The 23,076-nt window shown below is 29.8% G+C and overlaps 1 protein-coding gene across 1 annotated transcript in view; it reads right to left on the minus strand.

Annotated features, from left to right (window-relative positions):
* Positions 1-23,076, minus strand: part of LOC129988655 (WD repeat-containing protein 36-like) — a 57,375-nt gene that overhangs the window by 28,883 nt on the left and 5,416 nt on the right. The window contains exons 2-6 of the mRNA XM_056096926.1: positions 22,580-22,607; positions 11,741-11,841; positions 4,178-4,295; positions 3,902-4,080; positions 3,095-3,227 (exon numbers count right to left, since the gene is read on the minus strand). Coding sequence (XP_055952901.1) covers positions 3,095-3,227; positions 3,902-4,080; positions 4,178-4,295; positions 11,741-11,841; positions 22,580-22,607 — 559 coding nt within the window. The remainder of the gene's footprint in view (positions 1-3,094; positions 3,228-3,901; positions 4,081-4,177; positions 4,296-11,740; positions 11,842-22,579; positions 22,608-23,076) is intronic.

A 23,076-nucleotide genomic window follows, 5' to 3' on the forward strand; every position in this document is an offset into this window, starting at 1 on the left:
TTACCAAATTTGGTGCAGATGTATTTTGAAAGGTGAAAAACCTACACCTCAGAACCATTTGTTGAAATTTTAATGAATTAAAAACCAAACAAAGTTTTGATATTTTTCCTCAATAACTTTCAAAAATATCATAGTACAAAAGTATTTTTTATACCATCTTAAATTCAAAAGAATTATATTTTCAATGGTACTAATTTAATTGATATAAAATGTTTTATTGAATTTTAACTAATGTCTCAAGATACTTTTAAGTGTATTTTACAATAATATCCACATGATAGTATTGAAATTCAAGTCATTAATATTGTTGCTACAAAAATTTTATCCAGAATATTTCTTCCACTGTTGATGACCAAAGTATGGAATTTCAGATTTTTTTCTAAATATTCTATTGGATACAGATTAAAAAATGCTTTAAATAATTTTTTCCATTTTTTTTTAAGTTTATAGTTCCATTTTAGAAATTTTATTAGTAATAATAAGTTGAATTTTAAAAGTCAGCAATGATGAAAAAAAGTCTTAAAAATTAAAAACCTCCATTTTTAATTAAGGAATTAAAAATAGAGAAACTTAATGTTAAGTTTCTCTATTTCTAAATATTAATTAAAAAATTCATATTCATTCACATTCAAAAATCTTTCCGGTAACAAAATTGAATGTATGAAAAATGCATTACTATTTCAGCTTGAAATAGAGAAACTTTAATTGAATAATCTTTCAAGATATTACATAGGTCATGAAATATATTCTGTATATATTTCACATAAATGCTTAAAATTCTAATTTCTGTTTTTATATTTATAAGTTATATATTTCATTCAAAAAGAATGTTAATGGATTAGTTGCAGTTTAATCATTTTCCAAATCAAAATTAAAGTTCAAAATTTAAGTGATATGATAATAAATTAAGAAGAAGCATATCAAATTATACATAATCATGTGAGACTTCCAAGTTACAGAAGTTATAAGCCAATCAAAATTAGAAATGTAAAAATAATTTCTGGAAGAAGCCATTAAATTACATATAAAAATTTTATTTGAAATTTTTTTCGACAAATAATATCAACAAATCTATTAGTCACCAAAGGCAGCAAGTTTAATAAAAATTTATGACTGTACAATCTTTCATTAAGTGGTTACTGCATATGCATTTTATAACAACTCAAGGAATTTTACAACATATTAAAATTTTAAATACACTTTTCACAGACTAAATTCAATAATTACTTGATTTACATAGCTTACATTTAATTTAATGAAGTTCCTTTTGCTGCAAAAGTTACCAAGTAGAAAAGACCAATGAATAATTTTAAAAAAAATGATTGAGTGTACATCTACTCCTAAAAACAATTATAAGATATTGTGAGTTTGAGATGAAACAACCATATATAATCACCAACTTTTTAAACAAAAATGAATTGAGGCTAGAAAGAAAAAGTATTACATTTACTAAGTTGGGAATATAAAAATTTGTTTGTGACATAAAAAAATATAAATTGTGATAAATAGTGAAAAGCAACAAATAGCATTCCATCTGTAGGAGTAGACTAAAAACATGACATATGTTAAATGTTTTGTAACAGTAAATACACTATCCGAGCAATATGCTGAAATCCGTAGTCTGGAAGGCTATTGATCATTTAGAAGTGGGTCAAGGACAATTCATTACAGTAAAAGTACCAAGTTTCTCAAAATATCGTTGCCAGGTTATGGATATGGGGTTTGAAAATTGGAAACATTTGGCAAAGATTGAGGCAAAGTCATAAATACATCTACATCAGAGAAATCATATGCTTTTATTTGTTTGTATAATATGCATAAATTGTACATTTTTGTCAGTAAACAAATATCTATAAATTTTAATTATTTCTTGTCTGTTACTTCTTTTTCTTTTCTCAGTCTCAAATCATTTCCTTATCCAAAATTTATATCTAAAATCATGATATCTCTTAACTGTTTTGAGCCATATATATTGTTAAAATTTTTCTTTTTTTTTTTACAAATACCGCTAATCAATTGTAGTAACGCAGCACATTTAATTGCTAGTTCAGCAGCTTGCTTGCTGTCTAATCCTAGAAAATTTTTAATTGTCGGCGATTCCGACTACTCTTACACACCACTTCTGACAATACACACGACTTTCCTGCATCTTCAGAGTGCCCGTCTTTTATAGTTCCGGGAGGCGGGGCTAGAATCTTCAGACCAATCAGGACGTACCTGGGTGTATCTCGGTTCTTAGTGGATGGGTCGTGAAAGTTCTCGAACTTTCCAGTATTATCCATTTAGTCGCCAAGCTCTGAGGTCATTGACGCGGTACCCGCTCAGCACACACAGGACAGATCTTACAACGGTTTTTTCCCACGATGACACTATTCGTGCCGGGTAGCAAAATTACAGATTTGTAACAATATAGAGATGTAAAATAAAGTGTACTATATAAAGACATTCCTGTACATTCTCCAAAAGAGATCTACATTAATTTTAAGTATATCATAGACAATCTTCTGTTAAAATCTGATCCTAATTTTTAAGATTGCAAAAAACAGACTGAATAAAAAGCAGTACAAGCAAATGCTGATTTCCTGAATACTTATGTAGGATTTAAAAAAATGGAAAAGAAGTACAATTTGATTTTAAAACTATATAGTTTATATAAAAAAAATGCTAAAATTTATTATTTTTCAGAAGAAAAATACATTAAGAATAAGTGGATTAAATTTAAATTAAAATAAAATCATTAATTCTGATACAAAACCATTTTACTATATATTAACTATGAAATAAATTATCATTAAATAATAAATAAATAGATGCCTGTTTTAGCAAGAGGGATTTTTTTTGTAAAGTGTTACAATTAGTTTCAAGCAAATTAGCATAATTAAGTTCTTTATCAAACAGAAATTCAACTTTCTTAGCAAAACAATAAAGACATTTTTTTTGGATGATCAGTATAAAATGACAATATAATTATAGAATCTAATATATTTCAATATATAAAACAGAGACATTTTATTTATTTAAATCTTCATACAATTTATTCTTAAATACTCAAAAACAACGTTTTTAATTTAAAACAATCAAATAGAATATTCACCAGTTCGAAAACTTAATCCAGTAACTGCTCCCCAATCTTGTGAAAATTTCATGAGGGTTTCATCAAATTTTAGGTTATGGATATAGATATCTCCACATTCTAAACCAATGGCTACTACATTTATTGCTGGTGCCTGAATTTAAAAAAAAAAAATGCAATTAAAGCAGCTCAAAACACAACCAATGGTTTTTAGAAATAAATAAAATAATTGTTTTAAATAACAGATTAATTAATGAAAAGAAGCATCACAATAACTGTTTTAATTGAGTAAATATGTTCTGAGAGCAATGCACCAATCTTTAAAAATGGGAATCAGATTGGATTAAATATAGCAAGCAAAATTATAGAGAAAGTAAAATAAGATTTTCATCAAATTTAAAATACATTTTCAACAAACTCATCAACTGCTTTTAATATCCAAGCAATTTTTATTTAAATTATTATTGTTATTTTTTCCAAATCTTTTAACCACAAATTTTATTTTGAAACGAGTTTCCAGGAAAATTTCTAACTTCAAATAAAAAATTAACTATTAAGTTACAGTAATTTTAAGCCAAAGAATTAATTAAGAGTCATAATTCATCCTTATAGAAAATCAGTTTTTATAAGATTATCTGAGGATTAAAATTAAATGCCAGAATATTTAAAAACATGTTATTTTGAATAGCATGATTTCCACAATGTAAGTGTATAAAAATAATCACAATTTTTCAATTTCCTTAATAAATGTGAAACATAAAATAGAGTAAAAGAGTTTGAGATAAAGAATACATTAAAAACCATATTAATATCTAAATGTCTGATTACTTGTTCTAGAACTGTTACAGGAGATCCCCAGCCATCAAATGTGTAAATAAGCTTGTTAGTTCTCAAATTCCACAACTGTAAGCATCCTTGAAGACTACCAAGAAGAATCTTATTCAGATATGTACTTGGATGAACAATTGCTGAGATAGAGATAGTGAAAGGTATCTCTAAAGTTATTTCTGGGAGAGAGAAAAATAATAAAATTTTGGAAATACGTACATTATTCATATGTCCAATATAATTAAATAAGATTATTTTATACAAAACTATAATTACCTTCAGCTTTTATGTCCCAGACAATAAGAGTGCTATCCTCATATACAGCAATCAAATGAGGTCCAAATGGAAGAAGCAATAGCACATTCTTTATGGGGCCTTTATATGTATGTTTCAACTGTAAAATTTAAAATTCAGAAAATAAATATTTCCATAAACTACACATAAATCCTTATTTTCACAACAATAAGTAATAAAGCTAATTTGTTTTAGATATCATTTTAAGTGATAAAAATAAAACTTGCCACACATTCAAAAACTAATACTAAGATGCAATATGTGCAACTTTAATGCAATTACTGTTAAACAGCTATTTAAAATCTAATAACAATTACATTAAGACGCTTTCCAAAAAATCAGGAAATTCTTTTAACTTCAGATATTAGAAAAGGAATCTTCTAAACAAATTCTTTCATTAAATGAATCACACTGTTCTTTGTATATACTTTTGAGTTTTTCAGGAAAATTTCAAATTGGATTTTTGCATGTTCTAAACTTTCTAGGGAATTTGTACTTTGAAGTAAAGAAGTTGAAACAAATCAACCATTTGTTTTTCACATAATAATGCACTGTCCTTCAACAAATGTGGATTTAAACAAGATGAGTTCACTTACTTTTAAACAGCAAAAGCTTGGGACATATGTTAAAGTATTTTTATAGTATTCTTCATGATACAAAGTAATCTATTAAAATTCCCCCTTTGTTTTTTCAGTTTCAGTAATTCCACTAGTAATCAAGTAATTTATAGTTACTATTCCAATATCAGTATATTTTCTTTAGACTCAGATTTTTAGAATCATCAAACTCTCTCAAAAATAAGCTGTCTAAAGGTTTTCCTTCTTCTGATAAAATTTTATATAAACAGCTTAACAAGAGTGAACTGATTTTCATTAAAAAAAAAGCAACAATTGAAATATCTGAAATTTTTTAACAAATGGTTGAAGAACATTAGTAATATAAGAAAAGAACTAATTTCAATCAGAATGAATTTATCGTGATAAGCAATATTTATACTTTTATACAAACTTTTTTAACTGAAATCTATGTATTTCTTTATGTTGCCAAAAACTTTTAAAACATGTTAACAAATACTGACATACTCTATCCTAATCGATAGGAAAAAGCTTCTATGGAAATTCAGAAGAAGCAATAATTTCCAGGAAATTAGCATGTCTAGCTGGACATATTCTATACAATGTTCTCAGAATAACATCTACATTCCATTCAGTAGATTTTATGTTCATACTGAAATGCTTAATTATAAGTAGTCCACAGGTATAGAGGCCTAAAATTTTATAGTTATTTTTGCAGAAAATTCTTCTAACATGTTTAAAAATTTTAAATTTACATTTGATCCATTTATGCTAATTTGTAAAAGTAACTGTATGTCCAATATTGATATAACTTCTTTAAAATTCTTAAACAGTTGTTGGATAGTGGAATGCTTTAAAAATGCTGAATTCCGATATCTAGTGGAGAATCTATCGATTGATTCACACCAATATCTTACAATAAAATCTATTTGGCATTTTTGTGAAATGCAATTCAAAGCTTTATTAAAGCATATTACAAATCTTTTATTGTTTAAGGATTTCTTAAGAAATTGTTACAAAAATGGAACTAATCCAATGCAAATAATTTACAACATTTTTGTATGACTTAATGTATATTTTTTAGCTATTCCATAATCAGCAAACATATGTGAAAATATTCCCGATGCATCATTGAATATATTAAAATACAAATTGATGCAACAAGTATTAATATTCATAAAATATTCCAAATTAACACTAAAACTGATACTTCTTTTAAATAATAAAAAATGTATTTAATTTTATATCTTTTGCTCATATAACAAAACTTTTCATTTTGGTACTTTCAGCATAATAGAGAATCAGATTCAGCTGCAATTTAAACAAAACTTTCAATGTTCTTGAAGGTTTCTTTGCAGTAAATCATAATTCTTTCAAAAATTTTCACTATGAATATTTTGTCACAAGTGAAATAGCAGTCGATTTTAACTTCTAAACTGTAATTTTACAGATGCTTTTAAAGAGCAAATAAATAAATAAATAAGTAAAAATGTCATTACCAACATACAGAGGATATCAAAATTTTACATATCTAAATGTGCAAACAATCCCTTAAAAGAAAATTTCAAATATCTCCTGATATGTATTCATTAACCAAAAGTTGTTATCCAGATATTTTTTTTCCATGGGGAATCTATTCATGATTTCAAAAATGGGTGTTGCTATAGGAAATTTCATAGTTTGTACAATTTTAAATATGTAGATAAGCCCCTAAAAAACTTTAGGCTCAGCATTTTTTAATATTCATTACTACCTTTAAAATGGAAATGGCATGTTTAATTTTCACATAGGATGAGTGATTGCAAAATAAATCTGGTCAGGTTCCACCCACCATTCATGACTGCACAAAGACAAGCAGAGCAACCTCCAACATATTTGGTTCAAAACTTGATCAACATCTACACCTTAGATGCAAAAACTATATTTCAAATTTCATTTACCTCAATTATTGCATTTTTGAGTTATCACTTTTATATGCATATGATAGTAGAGACCAATAGATGGTCAGATTATCAACAGATTTGATTCCAAAATCGATACTATCTATATTGTGTAACAAATTTTGTCAATTTAGATTTTTACATTTTGTAATAATCATGCTCTTGGATAGACTTGGAAGACAACATATTAATTTTTATCCATACATTTCAAAGTGTTTTTAAGTTGATGGGCTCACAAAACAGCGGAAATATACTGATAGTTGATGATAGCAACAAAACATCCAACTTCTCAGATCACAGATACTATGTCAGAAAATTGGATGGCTTGAAGGTGTTCGGGAAACTAGTTGAATTTACAAGAACTCATGCAATGAGTGGAGTGTGCCCTAATGACAATATATTAATTACATTGCACACAAAATGACAATGAGCACTGTCATAGAACCAGGCAAGGGAATTGTCTCACAATAAGTGAAAATGTTCAAGATGCACAATCGAATGCCGACATGCAGTAGAAATTGGTAATAGTCATTAGTGATCACAGTTTCTCCATCAAGCATAGCTTTAGTAAGAATGACACCCTTGGAGTGTTATGCCACAAAAGGCATAAACCTCACCTGACTGGGTTCCTGCTAATTTTTTTGTCAGGGTGGTGAACTTGGGTAAAGCCATTTACTTAACTGAAGCTTTAATACAGGCTCATGTCCCCATCTCATCGATGGCTATGATCTGCCAAAGTGGATATCAGCCAGTGGATACCAGTAAGTACCATTTCTGTATATCAATAAGAAACCTAGCAGGATGAAATTTCTATTATGTTAAGACATTTATATATTCAGGATGTACTAAACCTTTTGATGACTGAATCAAGTTCTGTAGATTATTCTTGGACAGTCCATTGAAGATATATTGAAAATATATCTTCACTTGACATGTCAACAAATCAAGTGGACAAATACTCATTTGTACACTCATGAGGAACAGGATGCGTAGTGAGAAAGTGCTACAAAAATGAAGTACTTTTAAGTACCTTAGATAAAAAGGTTAAGCACCATTGTATATGTACGCATATGAAAACTTGTGTATTTTCTAATCCTAGGTAATTTTCTGTTTTATAATAATGCATAATTTTTATTTAAAAAAAAAAATTTAAAAAATAATTTTAAATATGCATTTTTTAAATTTTAATATTTATTTTTGTATTTGCATAATATTTGCTCAATGTCTTATATAGTAAAATAAATTGTCTTTTTGATTTTGACAAAAACAAAAAAGGATAATAAAAATGAAAAAAATATCAATACCAAAAATTTTGTCAACTTTTATAAGATTAACAATCAAGCTCTTTGATATCATTCAATATTTCTTAAACAAAGCGCCAGCTTATTTAGATGGATATATTACTTCTGAAAATGTTGTCATTGATGTAGAAGTGTACCGTGACCAAAAGTTAGTATTTGATTTTTATACGTGCAGCAACAAATAAGATTCAACATAGCTGGGATAGAAATGTAAATTTCCTCCTGCACTAACTCGCTTCATTTACAAATTTTACAGAAGAATGGTTACCATTGTAGGACTGGCAAAACTACCACAAAAATTGATGATAGAGCAATGCCATGTTCTAAATAAGTTTTTAAAATCATTTTTCTAAATAGAATAGGATAGGATAGCAGCGTTCAGAAATGTTCAGGTTATAAAAAATTTCTTATTACTTCTAACTTCTAAAGTTTAGTAAATTATTATTATTTTAATGTTTCATATGTTTAAGATATATGATTATGTTCGGGATGACTTTTTTTTTTTTTTTTTTTTTTTTTTTTGAAAAACGTTCACATATAGTTAGATTTTGAATATATGCATAAAAAAGAGTGAAAAAAAAAAAACACCAAAGAAATCAAATTATACAAGTTAAATTGCAATTTTTTTTTTTTTTTTTTTCCCCCTTGAAGAAAGGTATAAAGCAAAAATTTTACTATTCAGAAGTTTATCAAATGATTTGCTCGAAATTTTTCAGACAGCTTTTAAGAAATATATTATTTAGTTTTTAAACTGAAAAAGAAACTATATTTTTATCTATTTTTTAAATAATGGGGTTCAACTGATTAATAACACGACATTTTCAACTTTTTTCACATTATGAATAACTAAAATAACTATAAAATATTTCTAAACAAATAGATTACTTATTCTCTATTTCAGGGCTGCAGAACATATTGTGAAATTATTATTCCAAATTTGAATTAAAATTATGCATTAGTTTTTTTATTTATGAGAATTTTTTTTGTAAGAAAATTTTATCAAAGATTCGGATTTAAGGAAATAGCTTTTAAAAATATAAAATAGCATTCAAATGTATGTAAATGCAAGTATAAAAATCAGTATAATTCCCAAAAAATATATTTAAAAACAGAATTCTAACAGTTTTCTAAAAAATATTATTAAATGAACAATCTTTAAAATTTAAATTAAAGAAAAGAAAGATTTTTTTTTTTCCTTTCTTTTATCATGACGTTAACAGAGGTAAAATAACTTGACTCAACGGTTCAAAGAAGCAATGATTTTGTTTTGAATTTCATTATAACAATAAATCCTTGTTACAAATGATTTATTGTTAATCCTTGTTAAAAATGATGCTTAAAACTAATTTTTCAAAAATTACTGAACTAAAGTGAATAAATGCATTAATTCAAACAAAATTGACATAATTAAAAAGCTACTTTTTTAAACCTTTAAATCGGTCTAAAAATTTTTGGTGTGCTATGCTATGCTATAATATGCTATGTTTTTATAGCAAAAACACATTAAAATTCTATTTTATTTTTGTAACTAAACTTCTATGGAAAATTTTGAAAAATCCAACCATAATTGACTCAAATGCCCAAAAAGTAACTATGCAAATTTCATGCTCCTAACTCCAATGGTTTATACTGTGCATCACTCTGTCAATCAGGACAAATCTTTATATGTAAAGAATCGGGGGAAAATTCTAAAAGTTATAAAAAGAAACGAAACAAAAAGGAAAAATTGTTATAAAATAATAAATTTAAACCCTAAAGAATAAAAGTTTTGATTTTTTTTCTTTTAAAAATTATAAGTGCCAGAACTAGCAGCTCCCCCCCCCCCTTGGGAAAATCTAAAATTTGGCAAGATTGGTCCAACAAATAATAATTTTCAAATGATGAGCACATTTAAAATGTACACAGAGAAAGAAATCATTATCAATAAGAATTTACAATTTCAAGTTAAAATCTCATGATACTAGATTTTATGAGATCGACTAACTTCATTACACACCGCAATTAATAACAATTCAGCATCACATTTTAAAATCCCTCTAATAAAGTCATTCAAAACATTGCTTCAAAACGATATATTAATGAGAATGATGATCGAATGTGTAACATACTAAAAAAGGGTTTGCTGAGTTTTTGTAGCAGTTTCCACCATATTCAAAATTTCTCTTTTGAATACCAGATTCATCTTGTTGTATTCTTATTTTCCGTTGGTCGAACCAATTGGCGTATTCTTTTTTAATAACACATAAAAGGTTAAACACATAACTTAATTAAATTCTTCAACATCTCAAACACTCAAAGTTTTTTTTAGTGTTCGAGAAATGCTTTTTAAAAATTCAAATATTTTTCATGTCACAATATGTATTTCGTATTGTCCATTCCGGATAAGTATTCCAGTATTTCAATAAACAGCAATACACATTGTTGAAGAAAGAGGTTGCAGATAAAAAAAAAGGCCCTTAAGTGTTATCTTAATATGTGTTGGAACTCATGGACTCTTTGTCCAAAATCTTCCTTCTTGGTTTTCTTTCTTAATGCATATGATAAACAAGCTTATACGATTATGCTCTAGAATTATGATATTCAACATATAAAAAAACAAAAAGCTTTATTTGCACTTCTCCATGAGATTAAGCATTTTTTAAGGACCTTTTTTCAAAACTAGGCACTTTTATGGTGCTCAAAAATGGTTTTCAAATTTAAGCACTATTCATGAAGCTACGCACTCTGAGGAAGATGGTCTCAGTGTGTAATGCAAATTCACAATCTTACTACGACCTAAACAAAATGTTTTGATTCATCATGAAACCATTTTAAACAGTAACATATTCTTGTCAGAAGCTACATGCAACCCTTGATAATCTTAAGATGCATTCCTAAGATTATCACTATCATTATGCACTCTACAGTATGATAATATCACCTCACTGCTTCAATATCTTGCATATCTGATCTGCAAATTTCGGGTCAATATTTCTAGTACTTTATTTACAAATTTCATATGTTGACTGTAAATTTTTAGCGATAATGATAGCATTTTTAATGGATAAACTATGAATTTATGGCATAAGTGCCTTAATATGAAGTTTCCCACTAACTTACTTCCACAAAGGTACATTAAATACTTCACCCTTTTCTTGCCTTCAACTAACATAAGTTTTGCCATTTTGTAAAAATTAACTTTTATTTTACTTCATTTACTCCTTCTCAATTTAATTATAATCATTCAAAAATATTAAAGGATTGCAATTTCTCTATTCAAGGCAATGGAGCAAAAAAGAGAACATATTTCCATACTAACCTCATCTTAAATGGAAGTTTTACAGTATTCTGTTTTGGAGGTTCTGTCGCATGTAGTTTGCATAGTTATAAAAGCAAAAATTCTATTTTATGCTTTGAGGCTGATTAGAGCAAATTGTACCTAAATGGGTATGATTAATATATGTAGATATTAACTCTAATACTGTGCATAGCAGATTAATTAAGGTACAATAATGAATTTCAGAATCATGCATTAAATTTGATGTTTTGCTAACATAGTAAAGCCTCAAAATATATATTTTAAGAAATACCTTTTTAACTACTGAGAACTGTGTTTCTGCATAAAGAAGTAATGAAACAAAATCATGCAGTTTATTCTATTTTAAATAGAATATCGCCAAATTTTCACAAAACTAAGTTAAATTTCATTTCCTATCAGGAAATATTTTTTAAAAAATAAATAATATTCACCTCAGTTCCTCTTCTCCATGCATATATAACATTTTCACAAGCTGTAAAGACTAAATAGGCATCAGACGTTAAACATGATATTTCTTCAGGGTGTGGTCCACCTGTTAATTAGTCATGAAAGAAACATTTATTTTTAATTCAAGAGAAGAAAAATCAATAAGAATTTTATATCAAAATATCAGAAAATTAACAGTTATAATTGACAATTATATTGTAGAGAGAATTAAATTTGAAGCCGAAGGAACTCTAATTTACGAATATTCTGTTTTATTTTTTATAATAGTAAATATTGATATTTTTTATTAGTTTAACAAAGAATGCCAAGCACAATATACAATACACTTACTGAAGTAAATGTAATCTATACTAATAATAAAAATGAACGTGCGTGTGCATGCATTTTACCACTCTCTAAACCATGACCTATAGTTATCAAATTTGGTACATGTATAACAAAGTTCAGGAACATGCACTTCAGAGCGATTTTTTGAACTTTTAATTAATTAAGAGTTAAATTTTGATATTTTCCCACAATAATTTCTAGAAATATTGCACCACAAAAAGTAATGTTTACACATCGTAAAATTCAAAAGATTATCTTTTTAGCAATATCAATTTAACTGTCATATAAAATACTAAAATTAAGAAAAATTATATTATATATAAGCATTTTTTTAAAAAAAGAAGTAGGCAGGTTCGGAAACAGTAAAGACACTTTGAATTTTTAAATTTGCTTAATCCATCTCGCGAAGCATAATTTATTTACAAGAGGCACAGACAAAGCACATCCGCTCACAGCAACAGATTAGGTAAGAGAAGACAGAAATAAATTATCCCTGGTCTTATATAACATGAGATATCGATAGGGAAAATATTTTTCCACAGTGCTAATATACTATTCAGATTCTGATAGGGATTTCTGACACATATCAATTTAATTTGGATTAAATTAAGAGTTTAAAATATCATTACACACACCCACACACATATTGTTACAAATCTGTAATTTTGCTACCCGGCACGAATAATTTCATCGTGGGAAGAAACCGTTGTAAGATCTGTCCTGTGCGTGCTGTGATGGTGCCGCGTCAATGACCTCAGAGCTTGGCGACTAAATGGATAATACTGGAAAGTTCGAGAACATTCACGATCCATCCACTAAGAACCGATATACGCCCCGATTGGTCTGCAAGATTATAGCCCCGCCTCCCGGAACTATAAAAAAAGCAAGCACTTAAGACTAGGGGAGAATGGGAGGATTAGACAGCAAGCAAGCTCTTGAACTAGCGATTAATTGAGCTGCGTTATTACGATTGATTGACGGTATTTGTAGAAAAATTTTGTAACATTTGGTGTCAGAAGTGGGATTAGTTGGGTTTTCCTATGTATGCCTTGGACCAGAGGAATGGATGAAAAATTCGCAGAGCTACTTGTCATGATGGCAGAGATGAAGAAAGGACAAGAGATGAAAGCCGGATATGAACAGTAAATTAAAGAAAGAAATTTCATCTCGGAAGGAAATTTTAGAAGATAAATGTAATAAAACTGAAGACGTCCAAGATATCACAGAAGAAATTGAAGGAAGCAGCGAGAGCCAAGTGGAAGAAAAGGCTGAAGATCGAATGGAGACCGGTGTCACCGAAAAGGAGCTTAGCCATCCGGAGGATGAACCGAAGTTCAATAAGGAGATCCCCTCAGGGGCTCGCCTTCTTTAGATGGATACGAGTGTTCCAATTCCGAGGTACCCAGGGATCTTTACTCTTTCTTCTCTCTTCCTACTCTCCCCTATCCCTTTTATCTTTCCCCCCCTTCTCTCTTTAAATCCCTCCTTCCCCTTCTGTTCTCTTCATTCTTCCACATCCCTCGACGGTAAGCGAGGGAGCTTTCCATGAGAAGCCGCCGCCGCCGCCGCTCTGTTTGCTTCTCATGGACAGCAAACCCCCCCCCCCCACGTGTTCGTCGTGCGTGACGACCCTTTAGACGGGTGGTACATTTCGATCCCTGATGTATCAATCGGCCGGTATCCCAGATATTTGACTGGGCTGCTCAAGGGGATCACTCCTTGGGCTTGGCGTTAAGGGTGGTCACTGTCCCCGGGCGTGACTCTCAGCGTATAGGTTCCGGCTAGCACCATGGTAAGCGCCGAGGCTGGAAATGTCTAGAGCCGGTGGCTGCCATCCCTTGTTGGGCTCCGTGGTGGGCGGTGCCGTCGGGCCAGAACTTTTGTCTTTTTTGCATGGGTCTTTTTTCTCAAACCGATTCAGTTAAGTCAATTAACGTTGCACAAACTGAGCTTACGAAGTTTTTTCCAACATTTTTAGTTATGGTGAAGACGATAAACTTAAAAACATGTCGCCTTTTTTGATACAAAAGTATATTCAAAGTACTACTGGGAACGTCACATCTGTAAAGAAGCTTAGATCTGGAGAATTGTTAATAGAATCTGCGACGCCAAAACAGTCAGAGCAACTTCTAGCAATAAAGAATTTCAGCGATGTCCCAATAGAAGAATAATCAAGCGAATAAAACTCTGAATACCAGAGGTGTCGTATCTAATATGGTCCTTATTATGGTGAGTGATGCAGCATTTGTTTCTGAACTGCAGTCATTTAGAGTAACAAGTGCACGTTGTATAACATTAAAAAGAGATGGTAAAATAATTCCAACTAAGCATGTTATTTTTGCTACTCATGTGCTTCCCAGAAAGATAACAGCTGGGTTTATAAGTTGCGATGTACGTCCTTTTGTGCCAAACCCGGTGCGTTGTTTTAAATGCCAGAGTTTTGGACATACAAAAACTAGTTGCCGCGCTTCTCCCTCTCGCTGTCCACAATGTTCTAAAATTGACCATGATGACACTCCTTGCACAAAGTCCGAAAAATGTGCTAATTGCAACGGTAGTCATCCTGCTTATTCAAATGCTTATTATTGTAATCAAATGCTTATTAAAATTTCTAGAAATATCTCTTTTGTAGAAGCTAGGAAAAATAGTTGAAAATTGAATTCCAAAGGTAAATCTTCCATACAGTACAGCTTTAAAAAGGACTACTTGTTCAAGCATGCAAACTGAACCAATACAAATTCAAGAAAACAGTAGTCCATCGCAAACAATCTCGAAGCCTTTCCCTTCTCCATCAAATGAGGAATACATTACCATCAAACAGAAAGATTGGCTTGAAATAATAAAATCTAACAAGTCTTCCATAATTAAAGAAAAAAACATTACAAAAAACCAAAAAACTTTAAAAACTGTTCCACAAAACAAAAAGAAAAACAAGAATCTTTCCATTCAAAACCAAAATGAACAGAAAGAAAAGATAAACGTCAATAGTAAGGATGTTGAGTTGGAAATTCATCCATCCAATGAATCTCTCAGCGAAATGGATCTGAGCGATGAAGCTAGAGTTGGCACAGCCAAGCCAAAAGTTTTCAAATCTAAATTCTTCAGGAAACCGAAATGACAAATATTAATTTAGTCTCTTGGAATTGCATGGTTTTCAAACTAATAAAGAGGATATCAAATCTATTATTAACAAATATCAACCTGTTTGCTTGGGGATACAAGAAGCATATTTGACTCCCCGCGTCTCCCCCCAATCTTAAAAACAATGTTCTTCAAAGAAAAGATAATGAACAAAATTCTAGAGCATCTGGCGGAGTTGCATCTTTAACTATACGTCATTTGCCAAGTAATGAAGTTGTTTTAGACACAAATTTACAGACAATTGCTGCCCAAATTCAATTGAAAGTTCTAACAATTTGTTATTTATATCTGCCCCCAAATGAACATATTGAACAACGACATTTGGATCAATTAATAGAACAGTTGCAAGAACTTTTTTTCTCCTATGTGATTTAAACGGACATAATCCTATTTGGAATAATGATGGTATCAACACTAGAGGAAAGCAAATAGAAAAACTGATTGATGATCATTGTCTCTGTATACTTAATGACAATAATCCCACTCACTTTCATCACGCTAGCAAAACATTCCACACGATTGATCTTGCACTTTGTTCTCCTTCCCTTGCACCCTACTGGAAATTTTCCGTGGACTCAAATTTATACAACAGCGATCACTTTCCTATTGTATTGACGTACATGCACAATGATTTTTTTTATTTCCTAGAAGACCTGTGAGATATAATATTAGTAAAGCAAACTGGCCATTGTTCAATTCAATATGTCTACTTACACCAGATATGATTGATGATACTTCTATTGATTTGGCAGTCAAGCTTGTAACCGAACATATAATAGCAGCAGCAGATCTCAGTATTCCAAAAACATCGGGAAAAATACCAAAGCTATGCAAACCGTGGTGGAATGACAAATATGAAAACTGTAAAAGAGCACTAGACAAAGCATGGAATACCTTCAAGAGATACCCTACCACCCAAAATCTCATTAAATTTAAAAAAGCAAAATCTGAATTTCGTAGAATCTAACGCATTAATCAGGAGCAATCCTTTCATTCGTATGTCAATTACATTCAAGGACAAATACCTTCTAAAATCATGCGGGACAAAATAAAAAAGATTTTTGGCTGTTACTCAAATTCAGATAAAATATCCTTTTTAAAATTGAACGGACGAGTAATTTCTAATGCAAAAGAAATTGCTAATCTAATTGGACAAACTCTTTCTAACATATCGAGTGAAGAATTTTATCCAGAAGATTTTAATGCTTTTAAAAAACACACAGAAAAACAGACATTAGATTTTCTACCTTCATATGGGGAGGAATATAATATTACTTTTAAATTTCATGAATTGAAAAATGCATTAAAAAAAGTTCCACTCTACATCACCGGGACCTGATAGAATACATTAGGATATGCTGAAACATCACGGCGATTCGTCATTGCGGGTACTCTTAACTTTATTTAACAGAATTTGGATAGAAAGATTCTTCCCAACCTGCTGGCAAAAAGCAATAATAATTCCTATTCTCAAACCTGGGAAAGATCGGCAAGATCCTTCTAACTACAGACCAATAGTTACTAGTTGCCTCAGTAAACTAATGGAACGTATGGTAAGTCACAGACTGATGTACGACTTAGAAGAGAAAAACTGGATTCCCCCTTTCCAAAGCGGTTTTCGCAAAAAGAGAAGTACATTGGATAATTTACTAAAATTGGAGACTGCTATCAGAGAGGCTTTTGTAAGCAAAAAACATCTTGTATCTATTTTCTTTGATATGGATAAAGCTTACGACCGAACTTTGGTGTTATGGCATTTTGAAAGATTTATTTAACTTGGACTTAAAAGGGAATCTACCAATTTTTGTACATAACTTTTTGAGAACAAATTCGTGTTGGTGATATTCTATCATATACTTTCATTCAGCATGAAGGTGTTCCTCAAGGTAGAGTACTGTTCTACTGTTTATCATAAAGATAAATGGAATTGTTTCGAAAATCTCACTATTTGTACACACTTCACTTTATGTCGATGACATTCAAATACATTGTGCTAATGAAAGTTTGGATTTCATTCAAAAACATTTACAAACATCCATCCATAAACAATATGATAAACTAAGCTTTGAAAAATGTTTTTTTTTTCTCCCCTCCTCAGAAAACAGTTAGAGTTCACTTCTGCAAGCGACGTGGCCTTCATGCAGATCCAGAGCTCCGACTGAATGAGTCGGTCATTCCCACAGTTAGTGAAAAAAAGTTTTTGGGCGTGATATTAGACAACAAATTAACATTTCGCTCTCATATTCAAAACTTGAAAAGAAAATGCCTTCAAACGCTAAATATTATAAAAGTACAATCAAACACCTCTTGGGGAGCAGATAGAGCCTCTTTGATTAAGATATATAAATCAGTGATACGCTCAAAGCTTGACTACGGAGTACCAATTTATGGCTCTGCTGCCAAATCTAGCAATAGAAACAGCCAATAAATTCCAGATGCTAGAAAACGAAGCCCAACAATTAAAGATGGAATCTCCTCCCATACATCTAAAATTGACAGAGGATTACAACTTAATATTACAAGAAATATGTAGGAAATTTCCAGGCACAAAAAATAAACTCTCCAACGGATACATCAAAATTGTGACAGCCACTGAGAAGGACAGACTAGGTGTCTTAGAAATCCTTAACAATAAGAGAAAAGAGTACATCATATCTGAAGACCCCAACAATAGACCAATTAAAATAATCATCAAGGGACTGCAAGGAAATAAACACAAAGAGAAAATCAAAAGAGAATTACAAGAGCTAAATTACAGTATTGGACGTATTTCACAGTTAAAAAATTTCAGAACCCAGACCTTCCACCCCATCTTTCTAGTTGAAATCAAGAAAATTGGAAACTACAATGGTATCTACAATGTTAGACACCTGTCCTACATGAGAATTAGAATTGAATCATACCGGAAACCAGCCAAAGCCACGATGTGTTTCAGATGCTCAGGATTCTTTCATAGCGCACGGAATTGCAGATGCAATCCGCGCTGCATCAAATGTAATGGAGAGCACATTACTGCAGAATGTAACATCAAGGAGAAAATCCTTGAGCCGATATGCATAAATTGCAAAGAGAAAGGACATCTAGCTTCGTGGAAAGGGTGTCCTACCTGCCCATCTACAACAACAGGAACCAGAAGATCGTATGCTGAGACCCCCAGAAAAATATCCCAGAAAGGAATCCCAACGTAACTCAATGCCAATCTGCATCCCAACAGAGGCCCAGAAACCAAAGGAAACCAACTGAGTTCAACCCAACAACAGCAGCCCATAACCCCTTTCCGGATATCTCAGAAATCCAGGAATTATTGAAGCATTTAAAGAAATCAAGAAACTAATAATAGAATTCCCAGGCCTCCTGACAATAACAGCCAAATTAAAAGAATCGAAGACCAAAGAAGAACGGAAACTCATTCTCCTCAATACACTTCTAGAATAAGCTTCAACACTCCCGCCCACCTGCACTTAGAAAGCTCCTGATTCGTTGAACTCGGACAATAGATAAACCACCACCAGACTCTCGGAACCCGGAAAATTCAGAAAACCTCACCCACTCCTACTCCACAGACTTGCTGCTCTCCCATTGGACAAGAGAACTCACCCCCTCTCCCAGTCTCTGCACTCCGGCCACTGCGAAGAACCATCTCGACCTCAGTTTGTCATCAGTCCAAGGCATATTAAGACGCAAGGCCTTAACCGTTATAAGGAAGGAGATAGCCTCGCTTCGTGAGGCGGGTGCTCCAAAATCGCCAAGACCAGGGGAGAATGGGAGGATTAGACAGCAAGCAAGCTGCTGAACTAGCAATTAAATGTGCTGCGTTATTATGATTGATTGACGGTATCTGTAGAACAATTTTGTAACTATATATATATATATATATATATATATATATATATATATTCTACTATTTTATACTACTATTCATAGTTTCATCAAATAATTAATTGAACAATTTTCTCCCTTTGTTGAGAGTTAAATAAAAAGGATTTTGTTTAATATCTGTATAGCTTATAAAAATGAAAAAAGTAAACTTACAATATAAAGAAAATTATATGATAAATTATTAGATGGTTCTACATTTTGAATAGAGCTATGATGTAATGGAAGGAACTCCATTAGAAAAATTCATATACAATAAACAGAACTTATGCAAGATAATTAAAATAACATGTTTTTAGCATCTGACAATGGAGCAGAATCATGGATATGAAGTAATATCTAAATGATTTATATGAAGTTAAATAATCAATTTTCCCAAAGAATAAGGTAGTCACAAGAGGCGATATGTGTTAATTTGTCTATCTATACATATATAAAGCTCAATGTGTATGTGTGTGTGTGTGTGTGTGTTCACGCTCTACAGGCCAGACCGTTTGACCTACAGCTACCAAATTTGGTACATGTATACCTTATAGGTCGGGAATGTGCACATGGGGTCCCTTTTTTTGAATGTTTAGTTAGAATTTTTATTATTAATTAAAAACTAACTTTCCCGCCAAACAAAAATCATTTTCCCCACCGCCAAATGAGTAAAGCTTCGTTTTTTTTTTTTCCCCTCCCACTCTAATGAAGCTAGGCTTACGATTTTTCGGCCGATTATTTCAAACGATTCTGTTTAATTTCTCAATGTTTGATGCATTTAAAATTAAACATTATTAATTAATCGATCTTACAGATTCATTCTGAAGTACTTTTGAATTAAAATAAAACAGAATAAATGAAATTAAAAATTTCTAATCTGCATAGCGTTGCTCCAACTGGCGTAGAAAGTATAAATTCTACGGGAGCTAACTGAAAATTAGAGAGATACATATTACGTTATGACTGAAGGCTTTTATAATATTATGAGTGAATTATATGACTATCAAAATTTGAAGAAGCTATTAAAGTAGGAATTGCATAAAATATTTAATTATTAAAATTTTAACGAACATTAAGATTGACGAACTGGCTGGTCGCCAAAGGCAGCTAGTTTAATAATAAAGATAAAAGTATGTTTGTGTGTTCATGCTTACAAGCCAGACTGTTTGATTAAATGATATCAAAACTAGCATATATATAGTTTGGAAAGTGGAAATGTGTACTTCTTTTTTAAATTTTAATTAAAATTTTAGCAATTTTTTTGCATTTTTCTGTGATAATTAGTAAAATTATATAGTGCCAAAAATGACTTTTGCTCCAATTTAATATTCAGAAAATTATCTTTCATATGATAGCAATTTTTTGCCATATAAATAATTTTCTATATTTAGTCAATTCTTTTAAAAATATTTTAAGTACATTTTCCAACAAGAATTCTGAGCAAATATTAAATGTGTCAGAAATAATAATACAAAAAGATAAGAGTTCTGGAGAAACGTCAAAATTATAGATAAAAATTAATATTAAATTTGCAAATATTTTATTTTCGTTTTACATTAGAATTACCATCCTGTCCTTTACCAAATCATTATTGTCAAAGCATATTTCAGAAAAGAAAGTCATATATTTAATTAATTCTGGAAGAATTCTGAAAAAAAAATGTATATATAAAATACTATTAACATGAAAAAAAATATCAAATTTTAAATTGTTTAAAATCAGAAATTAGGCGATATTGTTAAAAGGCTAAAAATGGTAAACTATATCCATTTCTTACTAATTTCAATGGAGTGAACAGAACATAAGAGTCATGTATAATAAAATGAACAGAATGCCACAGGTTTTCTAAAATAATATGAATCATATTTATTAAAATTTGGAGGTTGAAAATATTTTGTTGAAGAAGCCATTAAGACCAAGTTATATATCATTTACCCTAACAAACTAGCTAGTACACAGAAGCAGCTAGTAACAAATAAATGGAAACTTTTGCAAAATTTTCGCATCAAATTTTTTGTATATTTTCAAAACTGCTGTATTAACAAATAAAAATATTTGATTTATTAACAGACACACAATCAAACCACTCAAAAAAAGTTTTGATTCTATTTGATTTTTTAAAAGCATACCTAAAGTCATTTCATATTATCTAGAGCATTTCCAATAATTTGAAATTTTGTCATTTTTTTTAATTAAACAATCCATTGTGAATGTGACAAAAGTATAATTTTATGTATTTTATAGCTAATATTTCGTTAAAATTGACTTTTCACAATTCAGAAAAAGCAAAATGTCTTCAAAATTATACATAGATGAAGGAATGTCATTTTTATTATCAGTATGTTATCAAGATATGCAATAATATAAAGCAAACAAAGTCATCTTTCACTTCTTATATACATGTTGCATATCATTAAAAGTAAAAAAGAGTAATATTTATTTTCAGTATTAAATGCATTTAATAATGATGGACATTGTAACTATGCTCATAGTTGGGGTATAATGTTACATCACAGTACCAACAAATAATATAAAGAATAAGTTTTTATTAAAATTCTATTAAATTAAAATATATAGATATCTAATGGTTTCTAAAACAGTTAAAATATTGCATCTGATAAATTTATGAATAATAAATAACTTTAAATGTGCAGAAATATATAGATAATGATGTAGCAACACTGCAGCTTTCATATCTATTCTAGAAACTAAACCCTCTTTTCTTTTAGCCTGTTCTCATGTTTATGTATCTTAAATGTAAGTATATATTAAAATGAGAAAGCTTCTACTAATGTAAAGAAATATTGCAAACTTCTAAAAAGATATGCAAATTTAAAGGGAAAAGCTTTTAGAAAAATTAGACTATTTTTATTAACATTCATATTTTTTAATTAAAAACCTTTGAATAAAAAATGCAAAGCTCTTCAGAGTAATAAAATTTACTTTGTGAAACTTATGCTTGATTGAAATGTGATAATTAGACAAATTATATATATAACAGTATCCCCCCCCCTCTAATTCATTCAGTATACTATATCCCACCTGATAACAAAATGATTATAAAATAAGAATTTAAGTAATCCATTTTAACTTACCAGAACACAACACAAATAGTTTTACAATTAAAATAATATTCAACACAAAACAAATACTACTCATAAAAAAAATTTAGTTACAAACACAAGATTTTACTTTTTACATGTAAAAACAGATTCATCTATAAAAATTTAATTAATAGTGCAAATTTTTCTAAACCACACGTCCTTTTGAAAATAGAAACAAACAGATGACTAAAAAGATTTTTAAATAACAATTATTAGTTTTGATAATATGCTAATAGCCAATTAGTCAACACACAAAATCAGAAATAAAATATGATACAATTTGCCAACATTATCTGAAAAATTCACATACTACAATGACACCTTAGAATAATATTACGAGTTACACACACACACAAATACTTTCTATCTATCTATAAAAATGAGTATACTTACTAACACTCAGAAGATCTAATTTTGAACACTGTAAGAATAAAGAATAACATTATAAGCATGTGATGTTATATAATTCAATAATAATAAACAACAGTTTAACATACAAGCTAAGTAATGCATTTCAGTTTCTGACACAACACGAATAATAACGGTTATTCTATAAAATATATTCTATTACATTTTTAAAAAAATAAAATAACAAACATGATATTATATCTATTTTAATAAATTTTAAATAATTTTCATTATTTATACTTTTCTAAAATTTGCTTTTTTACTTATTAAAATTTAAGTCAAAAGTAGAGTAAATTTATTTTTTGACCACTGCATTGCATAACAAAATTTATGGCATTTTAGTTAGGTAATAAGGTATTTTTGTTTAAGCATATAGAACCTTTATTCTCTTTCCCTGCAATAAATATAAAAAGTTATCAATGACATATAGTAATTATTTCTTTTACACTTTAAAGAAAACAGAGGAATAATGGTGCAAACTG

The sequence above is a fragment of the Argiope bruennichi genome, chromosome 10, assembly GCF_947563725.1.
Source record: "Argiope bruennichi chromosome 10, qqArgBrue1.1, whole genome shotgun sequence".
Classification (NCBI taxonomy): domain Eukaryota; kingdom Metazoa; phylum Arthropoda; class Arachnida; order Araneae; family Araneidae; genus Argiope; species Argiope bruennichi.